Raw genomic sequence first — 25,893 nt, 5'->3', positions numbered from 1 at the left:
GTCGCGTCATCGAACACGCATACGTTGGCCTCGGCGGGAAACAGGTGTCGGCTCGTAGCCGCTGCTATACGGTGGCCGGTTTAGATTGCGGCGTTGAGACAGAGAGACGTACCGGACGGACGACGAGGACGACGACGAACGGACACCTGCACGCCACTGATTGTATACGTAAGATCGTCGGTACCCTTCTATCCCGGAGTCTATCCGCACCGTCTTTCACGCCGTGTGTGTTCTCGTCTTCCCCGCGAACCCCTTCACCCCTTCTCCATCCCATGATTCGACATCTCGCGATCGATCCTCCCACGGAACGCGGAGGAGCGGAACTCCAAGGCGATGTACCCACGTATGTATGCGCTCACGTGCGAGACAAGGAGAGAATCGGAGGCACCAAAGCATAAAGATTCGAAAGAGAACGGCAGGCAGAGAAAACCGCGCTGTTTAAAATAGAACGGGCAATAATGGTGAGCATTCGGGGCAGAGGAGGACAGAGAAGCAGGAAAAAAAAAGACAAGAGAAAAGGGCGGCAGGGACACATCGCCCTACATAGGTCGCGCCTCGCACGCGGAGGACGAGTGTACTTTGCGACCACGAACGAAACACGCGGTCAATCCGTATATTGCCGAGAGAAAAGAAGAAAGCACAGTGTCGAAAAGAGACAAGAGTTCGACAAACTAGAGAGAGAGAGAGAGAGAGAGAGAGAGAGAGCGCGTCAAGGAGGGAGGGGATGAGAAGAAGAGGGAGAGCGAAAGAGGGAGAGAGAGGCTCGCGAGTGCGACGAGGAACAGGCGATATGGCGGCGAGCGAGCGGCTCCGGACGCAACGAATCGGAGAAGGACGACGAGATTGGGTTATGTCGGAGGCGCCGTGATTCAACCGAACGCGCAGGTGTGCCGCAGACTGGCCGGCGCCTCTCTGGAATGCAGGGCCCCCCTCCCCTCCCCACCCCTCCCTTCCCTTCCTTCCTCGCCGGGCGGTCGGGCCGGGTCTCTCCGCGCGCTGCCCCTCGTCGCTTTTTTACCGAACTCCCCTACGGGCCCCGCCGTGGTACCGCGCGACTTCACCATCCACCACTACCATCGCCAATTACGGCACGCAAGCGCAAGTGCGAGCTGTGCGAGCCGAGCACTGCACGGGCGAGCGAGCGGGCATGCGATGTGTTTGTGTGTGTATGCGCCTCTCGACGACGCTACGTCACGTCCTCTCATGGCAATCAGTGCAGCTGGCCACCAACGCGTTCCCACGGGGCCAAACCGACCAGGCCAGGCTAGCTTCGGTCACCTTTGCGCGAGAGCGCGCGCGCGCGCACGGCCTCTTACCTGTCTCTCGCTCTTTCTCTTTTTCTTGATCTTTCTCCCGTTGCTCCACCACCGCGGACCCTCTCTCGCGCGTCCGTTTCTCTTCCTGCGAGCCGTACGGGTCTCCTCTCTTTCTCCTTTTTTTCCTCCGTCCTTTCTTCCCGCCCGCCCCTTTGTATCTTCCCGCGTTGCTCCGTGAAGATTATATACCTTGTGGCCGCGAGCGATATTTCAGTACCTTCAGAAATCGATACGGCGTACTTCGAAAAAAAAAAAAATACGCAAACGAGCGAAAGAGAGTCTCTCTTCAAATGTAAACTCCGTTAAAATAAAACCGACCGTGAAAACGATGGTTGCTGCTGGAAGGGAGCTGCGTTCTCTCGCGAAGCGTTTGTCACGGATTGGTTTTAAGAAATTACTCCGACGTGATAAAACCGAGCATAGAACGATATATAAATAATACAGTTACGGAAAACTCACACACACACACACACACAATTCGGCCCTTTATTTTAACAATATTCCTTTCTAAGCAATGTCTATCAATGATCGAATTTTTACAAAAACTACCGACAAATTTAGTTTCATATGAGGGAAATTCTAGTCCAAACAGGACAATAGTCACGATAACGTCAAACGACGTCAAAATGAGTCGTGATTGGTTGAAAAGTGAATTTTGATGACTCGTGTGCTTTACTTGAGAGTTGTTATCTTAGGTATATGCTGGACAAAAAAAACCGTAGCTGCGAACAAATTTGTTTCGTGTCTAAAATAATTACTGCGACTAGACTGCGGAGAAAAGAGGAGGGCAAAAATTCTCATGGGCACAGAAGGACTCTTGTACTTGACGCTGTCAGATGGGAAATGGTGTCGAATAACTCTCACGGGTGCAGGCTGGCGCATTTTCTGGACTTTTTCACGCGACTCGCCCAGTTTCGGAACTCTCTCGTTGTCGAGAGTTATGACGACAAGGGTTACCAGGGGTCCCGCGATCAATGGAGGGTACCGTAATCATATATAATTTCGATCTTTACGACCGTCACGAGTTTCGGGATAAAACAATGATCGCTCTTTCACGATTCGAAGCTTTCTCCTTATATATATATATATATGGCCGTATTTTTCTTTCGCCTCTATTATCCTTTATAAAGTGTTTCAGCTGAAAGCAGATGACGGGGAGAAAAAATTTTCCAGGTGAAGACCAGGCGACGTTCGCGGTGTGTGCAGGTGTTTTATTTCTACAATATTCCAGAACTCCGTGGTATTCCAAAACGATCTGCCTATACACATTGTAGAGAGAGAGCCATACCTCTATTACCTGCAGCAGCCGCCGCGCCGGTGTAACGGTGCGCCCCATTGAAGACCCCTGTATTTCGGTTAATACCACACACAGTGCATCACACCGGACGAAGTAGCCGTGTTTCCATGACAATGTATACCGCTCTCCCTCTCCCCCCCCCCCGTGTTCGAGGACACCTGAAAAATACCAGATGGATCTCGTATTTGTGCCGAAGGTGGGATATGGTCCCAGAGGTCCCCCGAAATACGGATTAATCTCGGCCGTAGCTTTGTATACTCCAAAGGAATTTCGCTCCATTTTGCAACGAGATTTTCTCTTCGCGCGCGTTCCAACGAATCCGAGACAAGACGTGTAAAAAACCGTTTAAGTTTTTAAATTATGTACCGATTAGCGAGAAGGAGGTTCCATTTTTTTTTTTTTTTATGACGATAATATATATGTATACATAATTAATCCTTTCCTTTCTATTGGTATACCCTTATTTACTTTTTTATTTATCTTTAAAAAAAAGACATAATGATTGATAACTTGACAGGTGACAGTTATACAAATTTTGCATTATGTAAAATTATTGTACTCAGTCGAAACTACATTTTTAGTTGAAATAATTATAAAATAATTTAATTCCACGTATAAAACTTACATAGTTATCGCCTACATAAGTGTGTAGTTGCAACTACGTTTTTTTTTTCCTCCGAGTGTACTTTTCCATGTCACTCGACGTAAGACTTTTAAGAATACTTAATTCATCGCGTTCACAGACACTGCAACGTGTGACTTGAAATTGTTCACGTCGCGCGTATAGCATTCTTTCGCGACGTGTAGACGCGGCGTGGAATTCTAGACGGCCGTTTCCTGTGAAAGTTGCAAAATGGACGAATAACACCGATCTGGTGTCGAGCGAGCGCTCTAGATCGCATGACGGCGACGACGACGACGACGACGACGACGACGAAAGCAAACGACGAGAAACGCACCTCGGAGAAACAGGTCAAGACGCGGTTCTCGCCCCGTTAATGACTCGCCGCCTGCGTGCGTATGTATGCACGTCGCCGCCGCCGCGGCATTAAAATACCAGAGGATTCCGGGTATTTTAAAAACGGATGACGAGGTAGTATTTTCGCAGTGCGAGCGGTTTGAACAGCTGCGCAAATAGTGGCGAGCGCTTCCTCGGCACTGTGATTTCTGTCCCTGCTGGGCTCACGTTCCGCTTTGCAATTTTATCGCCCGGTCCCATCGAGAAAGCGACCGTTCAAATGCCATCGTGACAATTCTATCTGCCAAATCGATATGCGTTTCAAATCAGTTATACTGGCAAATGGAACGATAATATTCGCGTACAATACATATTAATTTACGTCGAAAGCAAAAAGCGCTGAATCAACAACGCTGCACCACTCTCGTGAGCTTTTAGTGTGTTCTTAACATTTCAATCCTTGGTAAAAAAAAGATAAGTAAATAACAAAGATATAAATATACAGGGTGTCCTAAAATTCACGATAAGCATTTTAAAGATTCTTTGTAACATTTTAAGAAAAGTCTAATATACGAAGAAGAGCGAGACTATGATAGTTTTATGATAGAAATAGAAAGAGAACCCTGTTATTCGTAATTTTTAAATTCTTCCCACTTGAAAATTATCATAGCCTCTCGGTATTTTCGTTGAAAATCTTACAATCTCTCTTTAAAATACTTATCGTCAGTTTTGGAAGATCCTGTATATCGCTGCATGTATAATAACAGGATTGGAAATGTTTCTTTATAAAAATAACGTGTTACCGTTAGTCGTTATTAATTTTAAAAAGTAGTGCATTGCCGTTACCGTTACTTGAAAAGTCCCGATTCGTTATTTTTTTCGTCACTCTTTTGTCATACACTAAAATAAGGAAGGTATAAGCAACAAATTAATAAATTAAAACATATTAAACTGACCAATTACAAAAAAAAAGACGAAAGCCACATCAGAAAAGTGTCAAACAAAAATAATATAAAATTAAATATTATAAAGTTAAAATGACGCATACATCTATAATATAGCATTCATTATTTCTAATGCTTATCGTTTTTAAAAAGGCTGAAAGAACATTAAAAAAATGAATCAAAACACGACAACCATCTCCTTCCATCCGGTATACATAGCGCTCTGACTTTTTCCGCTCTGCCGAATCCTTTGACGAAGGATTATATCCTTTTTGGTGGCGTGGCTTTATCATCTGACAGTATTCGCAATTAGCGTCATATATAATACTCCGTTCGACGAACAGAGATTGTACATAGGAAGACGAATAGATAATGAGAAGGAAAGAGCGAGATGGAAGGAGGCGAGCGTGTGGTTATACGAGCCGTCTCTCTCTCTCTCTCTCTCTCTCTCTCTTTCTCTCTGGCTTCCCCCCGTCACCCTCTCCTGCCATCCACCATGCCTCTTCCTGATACGATGTTACAGTCTTGTAGGCAGCCGGGGATCGGGAGAGTCGCCCCACAGCTAACACGTGCAAGGCGCACGTGCACTCCGAAAGAGAGACCGACCACTCTAGCCGCTGGCGCACAATCATCGGATGCCAAGATACACTCCACGGAATAATTTTCGACGAGGCACTCCCATGTCTTCCTCCTTCTCTCTCTCTCCGCTTCGTCCTCTTCTTCCTCGACGCGCAAGGCAAAATCGAAAAAAGATCCGCCGCGAAGGCGAACGGGTGCTGTACTTTAAACATCGCCTCGCGTCATCGATTTTCGAGGTGACAAACAATCGCCCGCGTGTCGTCCTTCGTGTCTTTTCGCTGAACGACAACGTGCCCAAAAATACGCACGATAAGTGTAAGCGAGGTTTCACGAGCAAACTATATACTTTGGAGAATTTTGTCCGAGAAAACGCGCTTGCCGATCTCGAAGTGGTTCGCAATTGGATCAGCTGAGTCTTTGTAAACAGAATCGTATTTCGTTATTGCGCGAGTAAGATGTCGAATTGATAGCAGGAAACGTGTTTTGTAACACGTATGTTTTAGAAAGGAAGAAACCTCGCGAGAGATCGGTTTATCGTATCGGTTCTTTGATTGTCAAAGTACTCAGTTCAACTTCCTGCCGTTGTGTCCGTCTCGATGAATTCTCGTTTGCGTTATAACCGAAGAGAAAATTATTCTCCTATACGTATCTAATCTCATTTAAGTCGCTTCGATTGATTCGCAATCAAGATAATCGTGTTTTCATCAGAGCAGCAACGTGTTTACGCTCGATTCTACGTACAGCTGCACTAACGAATACGCACGTATACAATAAATCGACAAATCGCAAGTGAAATCAATAAAAGAACTACAGGCGATTTTAATCAAACGTATCTACATTATCTAAAATTTTATTTTCTCTTATCTAATGCTATATTTTTTATTTTTTATTATCTAATGCTCCGACTCTCTTTATATTTCTCTTTTACTGTTCCTCATAAAATCGTCCTCTCTAAATTCTTTGGAGTGAAATCTCATTCTAAAGAGTGAAATTTCATTCCTAAAGATTAAAAATTCTGCCACTCCTTTTAGGACCGAAAATTTTGTCACTCTTGAAAAACAATGGCAGAATTTTTCTTTAAGAGTGAGATTTCACTCCACAGAATTTAGATAGTACCGAAGAAAAATAGTTTTAAATATCTAAAAATCTAGATCTGAAAATAATTATAAGTAGGACAAGTCCAGCCGATTGCTAGAACGACAAAACTTTTTGCAACTCCAGTCACCTTTAACGTCCTATATAATTATATCTTGATAGTTCGACAAAATTATTTTCAAATCTGTATCTAGCTAAATTTTTATGTACTTGAACAAAACTAATATCGTTCTTTCCATGCGCGCCCTTATTCGCGCGATTGCAAGTAAATCTCCGCGTTTATTCGAAGAAGCGACACGACACGTGGGGATCAAAATGCAAAAGCGCGTCGTGCATCTCAAATCAAAAGGGTTAATTCTCAGACTCACGCGGCGGCATCGGCGTCTCCCGACAATTTTCCATGCGGCTCACGCACGGCGGCGCTCCGCAAATTTATTCGTAAGAACGTACGACATGCGCGAGAGATAGATAGGATAGGTATAAGGTGAGCGGAGCCTGCCTTATGCGTGCCTATATGCGTGTCGTCTCAACGCGAACGGATGCGGCGCAGCAGCAGGAAGCGCGCGATTACGTTCGATTCACCTCCGAGGATTCGCGTTCCCGGTTGTTGCATGTGTACGGCAGCTGCGCAGAAAACGCGCCGCGATCTCACTCACGTCGCCGTCGCGTCGTCGTCGTCCCGATTTCGAGAAGGGACAGGGCGAGACGGTAATTATAGGCACCTCGCTTTTTCCCCGCGTCCCACCGCGACTCCAAGTCACCGCGGTTGATAAGTTTGATTCGATATAGCGACGCACGTGGAAATGTGCGATATTTCCGCTCTGAAGTGAGTTAAAATAAGCCCCGCGAAAATATCGAAATAATTGCTTCCATAGTTAGGTCGGTATTCATCGTCAGTCCTTATATATTTAAGATTGCCTTAAGTACAGTCTTAAGATGTCACAAGCCAATCATATATAACCGTGTTAACATTTCAAGACGGTCTTAAAATAAGAACGAACTATGAATACTGGCCTTAAATCTCGATTAATGGAAAACTCTTCGTTGCTTTATCGTTAATAGTATACTCACGTGCGTAACGAAACTTTAAATCTGATACAAATTTTATTTTTCGAATTAGTTTGTATAATATTGCGTTTAAGATACAAGATACCTATAAGTAGCAAGACATTTAACATCTGGAAGCTATATTGCCTAAAATTCAAGAGAGATTCGAAGATAAAGTTCTCGAGAGACATTCATGCAAGGACACTCTTTACAATTTTTAGACTAAATCTCACTTTGTAGAGTGAAATCTCAAAGATTGAAAATTCAGCCAGTTTTATTTAAGACTGACTCAGAATTTTCATTCTTTAGAATCGGATTGCACTCCAACAGAATCAAGAAAGTATGATTTATAATTTGGAGAAAATCTAAAATGTCAAACTTTGTATTTTTTTAAAATTGTCAATGAAATAAAAAGGCAATTAAGAGTCAATATTATATGTGTGATCTAATAAAACGTTTAATATATTATAAATTAAAATTCTTAAAATTCTTTATATTTAAATGAAAATTGAGATTCTTTCGGTAAAACACACACACTTGAATTATATATAATTGTAACGTGTTTATTCATACGGCGTGTAAAATTTCTTGTAGATCCATAGTACAAATAAAACGTTCAACGATTTCTCACGATTAGATCCGTTTTGCCGATGATAATCTTATCAAATACGTGGAAATGATTCAAGAACTTGGCGTCGAACGTTTGATAATCAGCCTTAGCCTTCAATCCATTACATGTCGACAGATCTTTTAGGTACACTTGAACCGGAAAGTACTCTGATAACGTTTAAAATCGAACGTTATCGCATGGATGATAAGGATGTCTTAACTGCATGAGCAAGCGTGAGACTCGAGTGCAAGATGAGTACAGTCGAACGGATCGACGCACCTGTGATTGATCAATCTCACCGATTTATCTCCTTCGGTGATTCACGTAACTCAAATTCTCAAGCCTTTCTGTGTAACTTGAGACGTTTTTTTTTTGCTAGAAACGGTTGCCAGGAATTGTTTATATGCAAGGGTGCGTTAAATATTGAACTTCCGGATTCTGACAATTTATTCCTACTCCTGCCATCTGAGAAATTTTTTTATACGAAACAACTGTCTAAAATGTTCATTAGAACTTTTGTTTCTCGATATTTCACATTTCTTAAAATTGTACATTTCTCTCAATTGCGCTTTTTGTCATAATTTTATCGTTCTTATGCTAAAAACGATAAACGTTCTTATTTTATATCGTTCTCTTATCATTCTATTTTTGTTCCTACACCTGTTGTTGTGATGATACATATTTTTAATTTTTACTTCAAGAATATATTTCAAACTTCGACATGTCGAGGATACTTTTTCAGAACTGTCGCATTATATAGTCGCCGCAGACTTCTTTCAGAAATTCTTCTTTAGACATATGAATACGTAACTCGACTCGAACGAAATCTGCAGAAATTTCGACGTACTTATAACGCTGACGGACTAATTTTACCTCGCGACTATTTGCGACATCACGTTAGCCGGCAGCCTTACGTTTCCGGTACGGAAACTTAATTGACCGATCACTTTGGTGACGCGGCGCCAAAGCCGTAACGTCGGATGAGGTTCTCGGAGCCAGGGGAATCTCAGTGAAAAGTATCAGTAAATTCTCTCGCGTACGAACGATAGCGTGCCGTCGGCGGCGTTTCCTCGGTTTATTTATTCCCGGGTCAAGGGAACTACGTTTCTTAAACACCGGGGTCAAGGAGTCAATGAGATCCGGTTGCTCAGGTATGTAACCGCATAAGTGTTTGCCCGTCGAGTCTCACGGGCGTCTCGCGTTCAGTTTTATTCCCTGTAATTTTCCACGGGATTATTCCTCCCGAGCCTCTTCTCTGAGATAATAGATAGAGAGAGAGAGAGAGAGAGAGAGAGAAAGAGACCTCTCGTCAATAACCACCACACCGCGAAATTGTCGCCGCCGTTCTGAATAACGTCTCGCGTTCTGTATGATCGCCGCGATAATGTCCATGAACGACCGTCTTTTTGCGCTCCGGCAATATAGGTGTGACTCGTCTCTTTTTATCCTTATCGGCGCTGTCGACGCGAAGACATATTAGCGAACCGTGCGAGATACTGCGAAGAAACGTTACGTATATTTTTACTGCTATATCCTCTGGAGTCGCATGCGGTATTGGACAAATAAGTTGACGCGTATTTTGCTCGCTGATAGTAATAAGCTCGTGCTCGACGTTTTTTTTTTTTTTTTTATCTGTGGCTTATCGCGAGGAAGAAACGCGTTGGCCACTATTGGAAAATATCATTAGCGGACTATTGAAAAATATCGCGAGCGTTATTTATCTCATGGTTTTGACAAATGAGAAGGCGACAGCTTTTGCTTTGTCTGTGTGATGGAGTTTTTCTTTAAATTATATAGTTTAATATCTACTGGATTACGCGCGGTAGAGTTAAAAATTTTCAATTACTTTAACGGATATTTCCAGTTACTTTGATACCGCTATCGTTTCCAAGAGATTCACACGGATTGAAGTATCACGAATAAATAGATATCAAAGTTAACAGAGTGTGTCCTGCTTTTAACTACTATATAAATTATTACACAAAATTATTATTTCTGATGTAATATTAGACTTTTAGCTACATAAACGTATTTTTATTAAAAGACTCAATAACTTCTGATATATTATTTCGAAATAGGATGGGGAGATTGTTGTTTTGACTCTCTGAAGTTGACGCTGGATCAATGGTATAAACTTTTTTGTCGGAAATCTCAAGTTTTTTTGTATTTACATCTGCAAATTTTAAATTATTCTTTTTATTAAAAATACTCTTGTATTTATTCTTTTCTGTATAAATTGTCATTTTTGTGATTAAAATAATTCTGGAATTAATTAGAGAGAGAGAGAGTGCCTCTTAATTAATATAAATTAAATTAATTTAAATATAATATAATATTTATGTGACTCTAAGAATAAATTCAATACAATTAAAATATCACAATTATTATGCATCCGAACGCAATAAAGATACGATTCGCAACTAATTGGGATATACCATACTTGCCAAACGAAGTTAAATTAAACGTAAACGTTTCTCTCGACTTTAGATTGGAGTCTTCTTCAGCGCGGAAATCAAGTGCTGCAAACTAACTTCGTTGCAAATAATATCTTATATCGCATACGAATACATAATTTACGCATCAATAACCACAGAGAGGCTTACACAGGTATTTTAATTGTGTTGGATTTATTTTTGGAGCGCCACACACGAATATTACTAATTTATTTTATTTTAACTCAACTAATTATTACTTGTGTTAAATTTAATGGATCTTACAGATCCATCTAGTGTCAGTAACTGTTACAGATTTTGACTTCCTGGGGGATTAATTTAAACAATTGATGATTTTTTACTGATACACATATCTCTGACTCGCGCGGTTCGATAATCTTTCTGGAGAAAGATGGGGAGAGAGAGAGAGAGAGAGAGAGAGTATCTCGCAAGCAGTTGTCAATGATTCCGCGCGTCCACCCCGCTGCCCTCAATTGTCTCCACAGACCGGCTTCCTCGGACGAGACCCGCGTATCGACGTCGCCTGGACTACGATTCTACGAAGCGTGTCGCCGCTAGTTCGGTCGGCTCGCTTTTTCTCTCTCTCTCTCTCTCTCTCTCTCTCTCTTTCTCTTTTCTCCTATCGAGCGGCTGTGGCGCAGCCACCTCTCTGTTTTTATTCAACTCGTTCGTAGCGCCGGACATCGGGCGGATTCTTGTCCTCAACAACCGGTAACGAGACTCCGCCACGGAGTCACGAAGCGCGTACGTGCGAGCACGTGAGCCGGCCAGGAGCGAGACGGAAGACACAAAGTACGATGTAATCGCGACGACGCCATCGCCTCGAGCGGAATATTCGCTGGGAAAGATTGAGCTGTCCGAGGGACGATATTCGCGTGGCAGCCCCCCAAATAAAGTCGAACGAACGTGTGGAATAACTTGCGGAAGTTGTCACGAGGCGCCTTTTAGAAAAAAAAAAAAAAGTTTATGAATAAAGCTCTTTTGAAAATGGACGCTTCGAGTTTAATCGCGATGCTGTCGCTTTGAGCAAAATATTCAATCCGAAAAGGGATTGAGTCGCTCGAGATAACTCTTGTCGAATTGCAGTTCGAACAAAGTCGAATATATGGCGCGTTTCTTCGGGGCTAAAGAGAAAAGTCATTTCAGTTGAATAATTAGGCAATTAGACAAAATTGTGATATACGATTTGGGATCAATGAGAATAAATATATAGTTTTGAACGAAAGAAATCTCTTACTCCATCAAAGTGAGCCCTTAGCGCTTGAATATTTCTGTGTGAATTTATACATATATCGCTTATCTGATTCTACAAACTGTGTGCAATAAAATTCGCTTTGACCGAATAAAGAATAATTTTTCTTGTTTAAAATAATTGAATGCGGTCAAATTAGGGTCAATTTGTCAGACATCCTTGAATTGCACCATATATTTGTCGCTGTGATTTCGATATCTCTTCTGTTTCCACAATAAAAGTTTACAAAAATATGTTGTAGATACTGCAATTCCGGAATTGTCAGAAAACTATTTCGTTTTCCTCTAAGGACGATACGTATATGTCCATGACGCATTTACGTAACGCGTGTAATACGACTTGAACGTAAATAATCGGAGTACGAGCGCGCGAATTTGTTCGCCGCCGCGAGAAAATCGCACGGCCGGAATCATGGTGCACAGGTTAGCGAGTGACCATCACCGTGCAAGTCGAGTACATAGAGAGCCCAGGACAGTGGTGGTTGGTCGACCGCCTGTTACAGTGTTGGTGATGACGGTGCTTAGGTGGTAGTGGTATAGCCGTGATGGCTAGTGGCTGGCGCCGCCGGACGTTCAACAATGGTAGTGCTCCCCTTTCCCGTCTCCCTTTTACACTCCCCTCGTGTTCCACCGACGCCGCCAGTCGCATAGTCGTCAAACACCCCCGACTACTGATAGCTTCGAATCGGACCTCACGTGCGAGTTTCACGCGCACTTCGACGATCCCTCTCGTTCATTGTTCTAAACGCGTCGAGCTCGCTGGTTTGATCGCAATTAACTTCCTCAACCTTGCATTTAAAAAATAAATAGTTACTAATAACTGCTTAATTAATTATTGACTACCTGATTATTCGACTAATTAGTTTTAAATAATTATAGTTAAATAATTATGATAGTTACACACTCTGTCTCTTTCTGTAAAAAATAAAATGTTAATTTTAACTTAAAGCCGTATAGTGGACTTTCTGAGACATGCAAAATGTTAAAATTAACACAATAATGTTAATTTTAACATTTTGCATGTCTCAGAAAGTCCACTATACGGCTTTAAGTTAAAATTAACATTTTATTTTTTACAGTGTACTACTATCTAATAACTACTTGATTATTTTACTAATTAATAGCGATTAGCAATTATTAAAAACCATAATTAATAATTAATAATTATTATTTAGCTGTTTTACTTTATTAATCAGATAATTAAGTCAATTTTAATTCAATCACGTTTTTTATTTGTGCGAAACAATCTGAGAAGAGCTCTTTCCCGTTATTATAAGAATTTTGCAATTACATACAGAGCGACTTTTAATTGATTTTCAAAAAGTTCGTCAATTTTATAAATCACTTGCAATTTATGATTGCGAATTTACTTATGTGACAATCGACTTGATATAGTTTCATAATACTCTTTTAATTACTTTAAATCGTTACTTTTAGTGTACCTAAATTATTTCGGATTTCTGTTTTTCAATTCTTTCTTTTACACATATAAAAATTAAAAGATTTTTTTCTCATCAGAAGTACTCGCAACAGAGAGATTCTCATAGAACGCAAATTACGAGTTGTACTCTCTGCAAGTTGGACTAAGAATTCTAATCAGCGTATTATGGAATAATCGATTATTCTCCCTAGATTTCTATGTTTTTTTTTTTCTCTTTTAGAGAAAACGACAATTCCCATTGGAATCCATTCCGACTTGTTCCACAAAACATACGTTACGCCTGCCCAGATCGGTCAACAAGAAGTACAGATCGCGTGACGCTCGAAGCCACCGCTACTCCACTCGGGCAGCGATTGCGCCGTACAAACGCTGGAAGCGTCTGGAGGGTACGCGCGGGGAGCCGGGTGGGGCAAGGCTATAAAAAGACGCAGGTGAGGGGCGGAGGCCAGTCGGCTCCGATCTGTCAAACGATCCGTGTATAGTACTCCGCCGGCTGTAACGCAGTTCGCCATCATACTTGGCGCGTAGCTGTCGCTCGAGGACGATGCGGCTGGTTGCGGTGAACCAGTCTAGTAGCACCAGTGCGTGATCCTGCCTGCACACGCGTGGTTCCCCCACACCTGATCGCAAGACGAGACAGAGACCGCGGAGAAAGCGAGGACGTCAACTCCACGGAGACGCGCAAGCCAGTCCTCTCTACTCGCTCGTGTGCGTCCGCTGTTCGCTCTTCACGTGCATTAACACCTTCGGGATTACTCGACGCACAGCTCTTCTCCGGCGATCGATAGGCACACTCGCGGTGGGTGGTGTGTGTATGTGTGTGTGCGGTGACGCGCTGTCGTCGAACAATCACCCAGCAGGGTGCTCGCGAACGAGAGTCAAGAGAGGAAAGAGCGGATCGATCGATTCCGGCCGTCCGTGTAACTCTCGCTGATCGCCGCTATATACCTGCATGAAGGCGATGGTGGTGAGTCCGGTGAGCGGCAGAGTGCCGCCCAATCATCGCGGCGTCCTGCACAATGGCCTGGGGATCGGCGGCACCAGACGCGACCTCGAGGCCGAGGAAGTGGCCGCTTATTTGACGAAGCTGCGCTCCCTCGTCCCGGACATGCCGCGCAAGCGGAAACTGTCGAAGCTCGAGGTGATCCAAAGGGTGATCGAGTACATTTGCGATCTGCAGACCACCCTGGAGGAGACGAATGCGGCGCATCAGGACGCGAAGACGACGACAACGTCGACGACGACGACGACGACGACGACGATGGAGTCGACGCAGTCGTCCTCGAGGCAACCCCTGCTGCTGAACACCGCCACCACGTCGGCCGCCACGACCACCACTACGACGTCCGTCGTAACCGCGACGGTCGCCGATCGGTGACCTGTTGGTCGGACCCATTAGGGTATATATATAGGTCGCATCAGGAGGTCACCCTCCTCGTGGACTAGGATGGATCGCTCTGCTCTTCGAAAGGAACGTCCGCGCTGATCTACCCTCGATTTGGGCAGTCACGGGGCAAGTGTCGCCCATCGGAAGAGAAACTATATAACTACCCGGGGGACACCGCGCGTCCGAAGACGAGAACGTATTTCGATCGAAGAGACATTTTTTGATCTAAAAGAGCGAATCCCGCGCCGACTTCTGCCCTTCTCCTCTGCGAAGGGAAATTGTAAATACATTTGTACATATATACTATACGCTCATCGCCATTCCACACGAGACCTCTCACGGTTACAAGGACCCGGCACGAATTTCCTCTACCCCCTCTTCTTTGGCCGCCCCTATAGGATCTCTTATCATTTCTCAATTTTTCTTTTCCCCAACCGACCGCGCGACACCCGCGATCGGCGGTCGATTTCATCGCGATCTCTCTGGTCTTTCGAGGCCTCGGATTGACGGACTGTGGAAGTCCCATACAGCACAGATCGTTCCATCCAGACAACACAATGTCCTCTCGAGATGTCCAAAGGATGCCCTTCTACAGGACATCCTGTGTGAGCCAACCGATTGTCTGTTCGCGTTGCTCGAGAAATCGCCCCAAAATTTTTCCACTTAAAGAAAACAAATATATCTATATTCAGGCGTTTTTGAAGAGAGTAAAGGCGAAGATGCTGAGGACAATAAGCTAATTATCGTTGCCGCATAAATCTCTGTGCTGCATGGGAGGCGACGCGCGTGTTTCCAACTGGCGTTCGCTCTTTGATAAAGTTACTTGTTGTTTGACTGCGGGGAAAACTGGATCGACTCTCGGAGTCTCCCGACGGCCGAGAGTCCATCCTGTTATCCCGTCGTCGATCGTATATACATCGCAACGCGATATGTCGCGTCGAGTGCGGGCAACACGCGCACGCGTTCGAATACACTAGAGTGCTCGCATAACGTTCGTTACACTCGAGTCAATTACATATAGCCGCCCCGCCCAACTAGTCTCTCGTCGATCGATCGCCTTTTCTTGCCGGAGGTCCTTCCTTCCTGGAGAACGCGCGAGCGCGCGCGCGCGCGAGTTGAAAACGGAAGATTTGATTCAGATGTCGGTAGACGAGAAGGCGAGATCGCGATCGATCGGGATTGGCTACAATTTCGCGGCGAAATCGAGCTCGATCGCGACGAGGGTCTCGTTTATTTTCTCATTCAAAGTTTTTCGCGCTCTATCGCTGCTATTGATTATTGTATAGTTATTCTCACTGTCGTTGTTATAGCCTCTTATATTATAATTTAGAAAGTGCTGAAACTCCCCCCTCTACCCCCCCCCCCCCTCCCCCCTCAACCCGCGTAAATATTGTATATTTGCAAAGACTGAAAGGCTGTAAGTACATCATTACGCGGGCGTACTGCACACACGAGAAATAAATGCAAAACTGTGTCTATACGTTAGCTTCGTTGTGTTTGTTTTTATCCTGTGAACACACAGCGTGTATTCCTCTGTTGCCTCATCCTATCTCGATCACGCAAATAAATTGACTATAATGCCCGTTTCTACCAATGCAGTAGAAATGCAGTGATTAACTTTAATCTTGGTACAATTTACTCTCTCTCTCTCCATCTTTTTCTAATTAAAATTAAATTGCATCGATAGAAACGGGCATGAGGCTTGGCTCTATCACGTAAGATTAACTTTAACCTCATTTTAATTTACTGCTCTTACCTGTTTCTAATTTTAAAAATTAAAAAAATAAACAGCAAGTTTTCCTTGATAGAAATGAATACGATTTTTAATTCTTAGAATTGGTGGAATCGGGCCTGACGTCTATTTCTATTGATGTAAAGTAACTTTAATCTCTCGGTTTAATTTACTCTTCAATGTTTTCTATAAAAAAAAAGGGGTGATAGAAACGGGCATAAATAAAAAGTACAATAATTAGTAATTCCTTAAAATCTACACATTTATGAAAAATCAAATACTATATAGGAACATCAATAGCGAAAATGAGGTATTTTATAGGTATTTGCGCGTTCAACATACGACTGAAACAATTAAATTATACTAAATAAAAAATAAAATTCATTATTCACACACGCTTGAGATCGAAAAACTTGGGAGTTTCTCGTTAATTTGACTGATTAAAAGATAAATGATATATAATCGCTAAAATAAAAATGTTTAATAAATATAGATACATATTATCATTATCTATGAGTTAAAAGTAAGACATATTTATATATATATCTTTATAAAATTTTCTCAAAGTAAGATTGAACTGAAGAGAGAAGCAGCCTAGCCTGACGCGCTTTCCGTATCGTCCACGAGACCGTAAATCTGTGAAGATTCGACGATATCGGGAACGGAAGCCGGATGGTATGAGGGGATAGAGAGAGAGAGAGAGAGAGAGAGTGAGAGAGAGAGAGAGAGAGAGAGAGAGAGAGAGAGAGAGAGAGAGGATGGGGACGGGAGGGTTAAATAGGCGCACGTGCGCGCAACAATCTATACGCACACGTGCGAGGAGGGATGATGGTCGTTCGCCGTCGCCATCGGTCTCGTCGGAAGGCGAAGGATGTATGTGGACTGTACAAGGGCGACATATCGTTCTAGTGGGGTGTAGGAGTTCGCGAAGTCCGTATTGATCGTCTTCTGACGCGGGTCACGTGCGCGTTCCTGGGAACGCTCGATCCGGGTTATACCCACGGGAACCGACCCCACGGTCCCTCGACATTCTCTCTTTCTCCCTTATCTCCTCGCCCTTCCTCTTCCACGGTCGCTGGCGTTCGCTCCCCCCTTCCCCCCCCCCCTCGTTCCCCTGTTCGAACAAATGAACGAGGGGGTGCATTCATTATTCCTCAGAGGATTTGGACAATCCTCTAAGAATTACGTTCAACGTCTAAGGATATTAACTCTTCGTGCTCTTGATCTTCTTGTACTTCGTGTAACCTGAACAAGTACCAAAGCTTGGAGAATATCATAGTAGACGATGTAAAATTTAAGGAAATAGAATCACTGTAAACTTGGGAGTTAATTGCTCCACCAAAACGTTGCTGTTAATAATTTAGTAAAGAAGGGAATTAAACTGAGAAAACTTCCATAATTTGTATTCCATCGTTACAAAGGATTTAGTTCGACTTCAGATCGATTGGAATCTGCAGATTGCTTGTTCTCAGAAATATATCGATAACATATTTAAATTTGTTATTATAAAATAGCTTTGTCGCGTAAATCAAACGAAAAGTATCGGATAAAATAGGCAGTCCTTGTTTCAAGTTTTTGCCATTTAAAATGTTTCTAATAGACAGATAGAGGGTGAAATATCTTTTCCGACGCGGGGGTAGTGGGCTACACTCGCTAACAACTGCCGGCTGATGACTGCCAACAAGCACACTGATAATGAAACTGAAGGTTGACTCACTACCGGGACTATCTTCCTTCCTTGTCACGAGTCGGCACGTGCGACCATCAAATGCGGGGGATTACGTTCTATGACGGTCGACATGAAAAATGTCGCGACATAAAGTATGAGAAGTGTCCACTTTCGTTTTTATTCATCGAAGCAATTTTTCATTTCGATGGTAACCCAGTAAAGTTCCCGCAATAAAGTCATAAGATATCTTTAAAATATTTTACATTGCCAAATTTTGATTAATTTTACGTTACATAGAATATTTTCAATCGTCTTTTCTTCCGATACAATTTCAGAACGTTAATGAGTCACAATTGCAAGATCAAAATCCGTAAATAATCAATTATATGACAGAAAATACAAAAAAAATTATAATAAATATCATATTAAGTAATAATAAAATAATAATAAAGTAATAATAAAATATCATATTAAGAACAAAAGCTAATGCTAACTACTTTTCTCTATTACGCGTATCTAAGTACAAGGAAAAAAACATCATCTTATATATTTATTAATATATGAGATAATTATGTCACTCATATTCGATTTAACGTTAATAAGTGAAATGAACAATCGTCTATTACATAGACTACAATTTGTACATATTATAAAATTATATACTAAGTAATTCTGTATAGAATTACAAGGCTATGATCATTATGAAATATCATTGATAGTTGAGCAGTATTTTAATTTTTTGTTATCAGATAACACAATGATGAAACTGTAAGAAATATCTTGAAAAGTGTTCAGGGACATCTAAACGTTTTAAAGTGTCTCTGTTTGTAAATTTTTTAAACATTTCAAAAACTTGGAATTTCTTAACATCTCTGCATCAAAGTTTAACATTTCTTTATGAATATTCCATATAATTACCTAATTTATATTTCAAAGTACAATTTTTAGATCAGAATACCATTTCATAAATTAATTAAGTCACATCGGTTAAATAAATAAAAATGCGTAAATAATTTCTTGTTGAATTACTCATCAAATTTTAACGTGTTTATTTTGACAAATGAAACTAGTGGCTCTTCTCCTTCATAAAAAAAAAGATATGGTATATGTAGTTTTTTTTTACATGAATCTGTGGTGTGTATAAATCATTTACTTATCAAAAGCGTACACTTTGCAAATGACTCATGTAATATATGAGTAAACAACATTATAAAAGCAATAAATCTTCAACTGACTCTTTTTAAATTATATCTATATAGATTTATATATATAAATTGTGTTTTAAATAGATTTTGCTTTAAATGTTGCTGTAGAAGGTCATTGGAAAACTAAAAGATTTATATTTATAATATAATATTTAGTTTCTTCTCATATAGTACATGAGAGATATCAAAGTGACAATTTTAAACTTTTTCCTATGAATGATGAATTCAAAATGACAAAATCTAATGACGATACCAATTATTACAAGAATGAAACAATAAAACCATTGTAAAAGTGTTGGATTACAAGATGATTCGACAATGAAGTATAATAATTGTGTATATAAAACTGTATTTTCTTCCATTTGTTTTCTTTCACTCAGTACTAGTCAACATTAAACAAGTTAGCTTTTTGTCAAGCGTGCATACACGTGATTTGTATCGGACTACACTGGTTTACAGCAAAAAATTCTTTGAAATAAATAAGATATTTCTTAGACCGGAATCAGACTACATATTAAAGATTAAGATTAAAGATTAAAAGATTGAAATTTGGCTAATCAAAATAGTAGGAGCTAAAATTCTTCTATCCTCAATACATAAATCAAATTTCAACTTTCAATTTCAGTCTTCAATGCGTAGTCTGATTCCGGTTTTACAGATTTTTTAATATTGAGAATGTGCAAGCCAAATTTGTCCAGCACATCAGATTTAAAAAATAATTGACTTTTAATTTGCAAAAAATGGTTTTTTTTGCAATTATTGACATTTTTTTATAAAAACAATTAATAAACAAGAGGAAGAAAGCCAATAAGGTCAAAGCTGGATCACAGTGCTTATTATAATTGTGATTCAGCTTTGACCGTTATTGGCTTCCTTCTTCTTGTTTATCATTGTTTATCAATTATACGGTCGTAAAAAGATTCTAGTATTTGTTAAAAACATTTAACTTAAAATTCTGATCAGAAGTCATATGAATGTATTGTCCTATAATATTATCCTATAAAATTTTTTTAATACAATATCTTACTTCTTACAACATGTTATGAAGCATTTAAATATAGTATTTTTCTAAAATAGCACACTTTTCGCTTAAGACAAAATATATATTTATAATTTCTAGTGTTGCTGTCGGCACATAGTATAATTTATCGTAATTCCGCAAATATGTGCACATATGTATATACACGCACACATATATATATGTATATATACACACACTCCACTCACAGTATTTTATTTTAATTACCCATTTGGATTATTTCGAAAATAAAAACACATTTAAAAAGAATTTTTCGAGTAAGTTGTATGGTCTTTGTATGTGTATTAATAACACACACTAGAAATTATAAATATATATAACTTTAAAGTTATAAACAAAAATTTGCTATCTTAGAAAAATTCTGTCTGAATCTTAACATAATACATAAAATTTGCTACATAAAAAGTGAAATGTTGAAAGACAAAAAATGCGTCTTGCAGGAGATGAACAATACATACAAATATATTCATGACTTCTAATCAAAATTTTAAGAAAGTTAATCTTAAAAAAAAAAGTCATTTTATGTACATTAAAGGTCAATTATTTCTCAAACTGAACGTGTTAGAAAAATTTGGCTTGTGGCATCGCGTTTTTAGAGCATTAAAAAAAATCTTTAAAAAATACCTTGTTTGATTCAAAATAATCATAAAAAATTCTTGTAAACTAGTGTTATTTATGTATTATTTCATACACAAGAGACAAGTCCGTTATCTAAGTAACGTTCTTTCACAATGTCAAGCAGTACCATAAGATATTCACGTATTTTACTACGCGATGTTGAGTTATGCCAATGTCCTATTAAGGTATAACGTGGAGAAAAGATAAGAAATTATCTTTACTAGACTTGAGTGGTCAGATATTTTCTGATGGAGTCTTTTTCTCGGTTGAGCCATGCAGCATTCAATCTAATGGACTCCACGCACTGTTGCACCGTTCTTTCAGTGCCCGGAGTAGGATGACCCTCAAAGAAGCTCTCTACATCTTTGGCTTGTTCTTCGGTGACAAAATTCTCTGTAGTGAATTTTACCAGCCGTGCCAGCAAAAAACCGCCTTCATAACGATCCAACAGGGTCTTCCATTTCTCCTTGAAGAAATTCCATGCCATGAGACGTCCCTTGTATGACAAACCCACGGACATGATGGCAAAGACTGTATCTTGAGCACGGACCTCCTCGCTCATAGCAAAATCAAGGACTTTCCTTAGCAGAGTTTCGTCTTTGATTGCGCCAAGTGCTCGCAGAATTCGTTCTTTTTCTTCTTGGAGATCGGCCTCTTTGTACAGTTTTAACATAGTATCATAAGTATTGGCATCACCCACGGACAGTACAGCTCGATAAACTGGACTGCGCAAATCAGCTGCGAGTGTCGTTGTGCCATTTACGTGCAGCTCGAATCTTCTCTTCGCTTCTTCGATAGTATCTACATCATTTAATGCTGCCATACGGCCTAATACAAGAGATCTGAGTAATGTATTTAAATGGCTTTCATTTGGCTTGGGATCCCAGCCTAGTCTAGCATTAACTTCACGGAATAGATTACGTCCAAATGCTTTGAGAGAATCCTCAAAGTCCAAGTGCGAAATAAGAATACCAATTTTACTTAAGATATTCACTATAGTGGACCACACGGTGTAGTTGTCCTCATGCAGGAACGCCTGCATTAATTCGAGTACTTCTACCGTAGATGCGTAACCCGCCTGTACCATTGCAAAAAGATCGTCCAGTAAGCCTAATCTGTCCAGGGGAGGTAATGTGTGATCTTTAATAGCTGGTAATAGAAGTGATAGAGCGGACTGACTATAACGAGTCCGATAGAATCCAATTGTACCAGGATTGATTTTCAGCCATGTGCCTTCGGGAACGTTTTCGATTACAAATTCCTTGGTTTTTGCATCTAATATGCCATCGAATACTATTTTGCTCGGATTTTGTGAAGAGCTCACGCTTATCGGTATGAGCCATGCATTATCTGCATTGCTATCCACTGATCCATCAGCCAGGAATCTCTCTTGAGATAATGATAAGATCCTATTGTTACCTTCTTGACGAGAGTCAACTTGGACAACGGGGAAACCCTGTCTCTTGGTCCATGACGACATTACTTTACGCACAGCTTTATTACTGGCCTCCTCCAACGCAGCCCAGAGATCCTCCGTCTCCGCATTGGCGTAGCTATGTCTCTTTAGATATAGATTCATACCATTTCTAAAATCATCATCACCTATGTATGCATGCAACATACGAATCACAGAGGCGCCTTTGTGATACGATATGTCGTCAAAGATCTCGTCGATCTCCGACGGATGACCGACCGGTACCTCAATTGGATGACTGTTTTTCAAAGCATCTAATTCCAATGCTCGTATGTATGTGTCCGTTACAAACTGTGTCCAGATATCATACTCTGGGAACAAGTGCGCAACGCATAGAAACTCTACGAATGATGCGTAACCTTCATTCAGCCATAAATGCGTCCACCATTCCATCGTCACGAGATTACCAAACCATTGATGTGCCAACTCGTGTGCTACTATCAACGCGATCCACTGTTTGCGTACCGCTGAGGTGTTCTGAGGATCCACGAGTAAACAGGTCTCGCGATATGTGACAAGTCCCCAATTTTCCATAGCGCCAGACGAAAAATCGGCAATCGCTATGAGATCAATCTTCGGTAAAGGATACGCGATACCAAAGTAAGTCTTATAGTAAGGTAGCACCTTGGTAGCTACTTCCAGGGCAAACTGGCCCTGTTGTTTCTTAGATTTGGGCACATAAACTCGAACTAACACACCATCACTAGACATGTCCTCTATATAATCAAAATCGCCTACTACTACAGCCACTAAGTATGTTGACATAATAGGTGTTCTTTCGAAAGTCAATGTTTCGTAGCTCCCATTTGTAACTTTGTTTTTTACAGGCTGAAAATCAAAACAAACAAAATGTACTTACATATATATGTTGATATTAAGTTGGTATTCATAGTCCGTTTTTATTATAAAAACTGTCTCAAGTAATGTCTTAAAAGACTCAAAACTAAGGCATATAGAAAAACATTAACAATAAGAGAATCAGTGAATATAAGGCAATAACAGGTAATAACAAATCCAAAATATTGATTCGCTTATTGTTTTTTTTTTTGTCATAGCCTTAATATGGTTTTTATATTTGACTTTGTGAATAAAGGTTATGACATCTTAAGATTATACCGTGTTTTAAAAAGCAAAATTCATTACTCGAGATTAGTTTTCTTTCTTCTGTTTAATTAAGTTCTAATCCAATTTCAATATCAATCTCTAATCTGATGACTCAAAAAAGATGTTAAATATAAGAACCGACTATGAATGCTACATATAATAAGAAATAGTAAACAGATTAATAGTCAATATATATGAAATATTAATTTTAAATTACACGTGTACATATATTAAATATAAAAAAGTATAAGAAAAAGAACATATACATCTATTTAATTATAAATCAGAAGATAGGAAGCAAAAGAAAAAAATCAAATAATAATAAAAGAAAAGCAAATAATAATATTACAGATGCTGGGCGCTGCTTACCATATTGGAAAGTGCTGTAAGACCGATTGGTACTTTTAGCGTAATGTCAAATGTTGCTTTTAGTGCTGGCTCGTCCCAACATGGGAAGCAACGTCTAGCATCTGTCGGCTCAAATTGGGTAATCGCCGCGTGTTCAACGGTACCATTCTCTCTGAAATCATAAAAAATTCTATACTGTATCAAGAATTCTCACCATATTTGATAATCCAACGAGACATAGATGAGATGGAATTGTGAGATGTATATCAAAGGTTGCTTTAAAAGACGGCTCGTCCCAACATGGAAAAAACTTCCGTGCTGACGTAGGACACAAATAGGTTACAGCGCAGTTACCATTTTGCCTTTGAAAGATACATATAAATACATAGTTTAAACACTCTGTCTTCATTTATCCATATGTTATATAATTTTCAGGAGCTAAAATTAACAAACAGAGATTGAAATACATTTAAAGATTTTTTTCTAATCAAACAGCTGGACAGAGATATTAGTTTTGTAATTTTTTTTATATATATTCAAAATTATTAACTGTATTCTTACCCACTATATTTGCTTCTATAAAAGCCCTTCATCTTGTCATTGATTTCACCCACGAATTCTATATTCAGGTATCCGCTTTTACCAGATAACAGAGTTTCAGGAAACACCAATGTAGCTGTTTCCTCGGATGACGATAGTTCGATTTTCTCGGCGACAATGCTGTTGCCATCATTTCCATTAAAAGTCGCGCTTTTTATATTAATTTCCAAAGAATTCAATACAATGGTATCCGTAGGAGACAGCACCTGTAATCCGAAAAAAAAAAAAAAAAACCAGATAAGAGAGAATTTTTGCGATTGTCACGTATGTCGCAAAGATAAGCATGAAATATGATTAACGAGAGGGAAAATAATAGATAACATTCGCAAGTACAATCAGAATTCGCGTCACTGTAGAATTAATGAGCAAATTGTCAAAGGATTAAAACCACGATTGCCAGCAATTAGAAGATAAGGCGGTCCGCCTCGATGTTTGCCAATCAAACTCGAATCTAAGTGCTATTCAAACAGAGAAACCGGCGGCGGAGAAGGGATCAGCGGGGGCGTTTCTTGGTTATGTTTCCCATATGGTTAGCGGCCGCTTTGTTCCCCCATCTCGCTTTCGGCTCTTTCATTCGAGGGAAGGACGGTGAGAGTGGCAGCGAGGGAAATTCGCGGGTGGTAGAAAACTCACGTTGAGATGTACGTTCTCCGTGCCGTCGAAGGTGAAGGTGTTGATATGCGGCGTCAACGAGATATCGTAATGATAGGGACGCACGCACAACGGCAGACGGCGAAACGGCTTCTCGTCGCCCGACATCGCTCCGTACGGCTCGCTGACGGCAACTTGACTCGTTTTCCCGCAGTAACGCGCGCCCTGGATCTCACCGTTCCCGACGGTACTCGCTCGTGACAACCGCGACAACAGATTATCGCCAACTCCCTTCTCTTTTTGCTGACTCACAAGGCGACAGCGCACACTTACACGTGCGACGACGCGCGAGAACATCAGCCCAACATGGCCCCACCACCAGAGGCTCCCCAGAACTGCTCCGAAAACAGCTATCGATAGCTCCGCGTCGCTTTCTCGATTACTCCGAAAAGTCGACGTCGAGTATCGATAATGAAGGTCTATTCATACGGTTGCACGTGTGACGTTGACGGGAGTGGACGCTGGCATTCAAGCAGGAAAGCAGCTTTGCAATTGCGTAAAAATTCTTGAACATGATTGGTTTATACATTTAGATTTAGCGAGGAATTGAGGGTAAGACCAATCGCATTAAAGAATTTTACAACAGTTGCAAAGCTGCTTTTACCGCTGAACGCGCCATGTGACAAAAGAGGGGAGCGGAAAAAAAGAGTGGAGACTTTAAAGTTCGAGGAACTTTAAAATTTATATAGAACTTGAAAAGAGAGTTTTGCTAAGAAATATAAAAACTAGGATTGGCGCATTCACAGTCTGTTCTTATCTTAAAACTATCTTAAATAAATACGCGCGCGGCTCTGTAATCAACTTGTATAAATAACATATATCTTAAATAGAACTGATTATCAATGTTGCTCTCTAACTTCAAATTGATAATATTATAGATATCTCAATTAGACGTTGCAGAGAGGAGGATAAAAGATAAAACGTACAAAGGTCGTGTTCCGATATACGTTGCCAGTATTATGAAAATCTATAGTACCTGTAATAAACGTAACATGAACTGTACAGAGATCTTCAGTATCGCGACAGTATTTTTTATTTAATGACGATAATATATCAAAAGACATCACAAACATTC

The 25,893-nt window shown here is 40.6% G+C and overlaps 2 protein-coding genes across 2 annotated transcripts; one reads left to right on the top strand and one right to left on the bottom strand.

Moving 5' to 3' along the window:
- Positions 1-13,452: 13,452 nt before the first annotated feature.
- Positions 13,453-15,842, top strand: emc (Basic helix-loop-helix domain-containing extra-macrochaetae). The gene has a single exon (XM_018538148.1). It carries the CDS (start codon positions 13,944-13,946, stop codon positions 14,367-14,369), a length of 426 nt encoding a protein of 141 aa, XP_018393650.1. The 5' UTR covers positions 13,453-13,943; the 3' UTR covers positions 14,370-15,842.
- A 4,953-nt stretch (positions 15,843-20,795) lies between these two features.
- Positions 20,796-25,115, bottom strand: Psa (puromycin-sensitive aminopeptidase). The gene is made up of 4 exons (XM_018538147.1): positions 24,801-25,115; positions 24,129-24,373; positions 23,589-23,739; positions 20,796-22,943 (listed from the first exon to the last, which is right to left on the bottom strand). Exons 1-4 carry the CDS (start codon positions 25,113-25,115, stop codon positions 20,862-20,864), a joined length of 2,793 nt encoding a protein of 930 aa, XP_018393649.1. The 3' UTR covers positions 20,796-20,861.
- Between the last annotated feature and the right edge of the window lie 778 nt (positions 25,116-25,893).

The sequence above is a fragment of the Cyphomyrmex costatus genome, unplaced genomic scaffold (assembly GCF_001594065.2).
Source record: "Cyphomyrmex costatus isolate MS0001 unplaced genomic scaffold, Ccosl1.0 scaffold192, whole genome shotgun sequence".
Lineage (NCBI taxonomy): Eukaryota > Metazoa > Arthropoda > Insecta > Hymenoptera > Formicidae > Cyphomyrmex > Cyphomyrmex costatus.
This window is presented reverse-complemented; position numbering and strand designations above follow the sequence as displayed.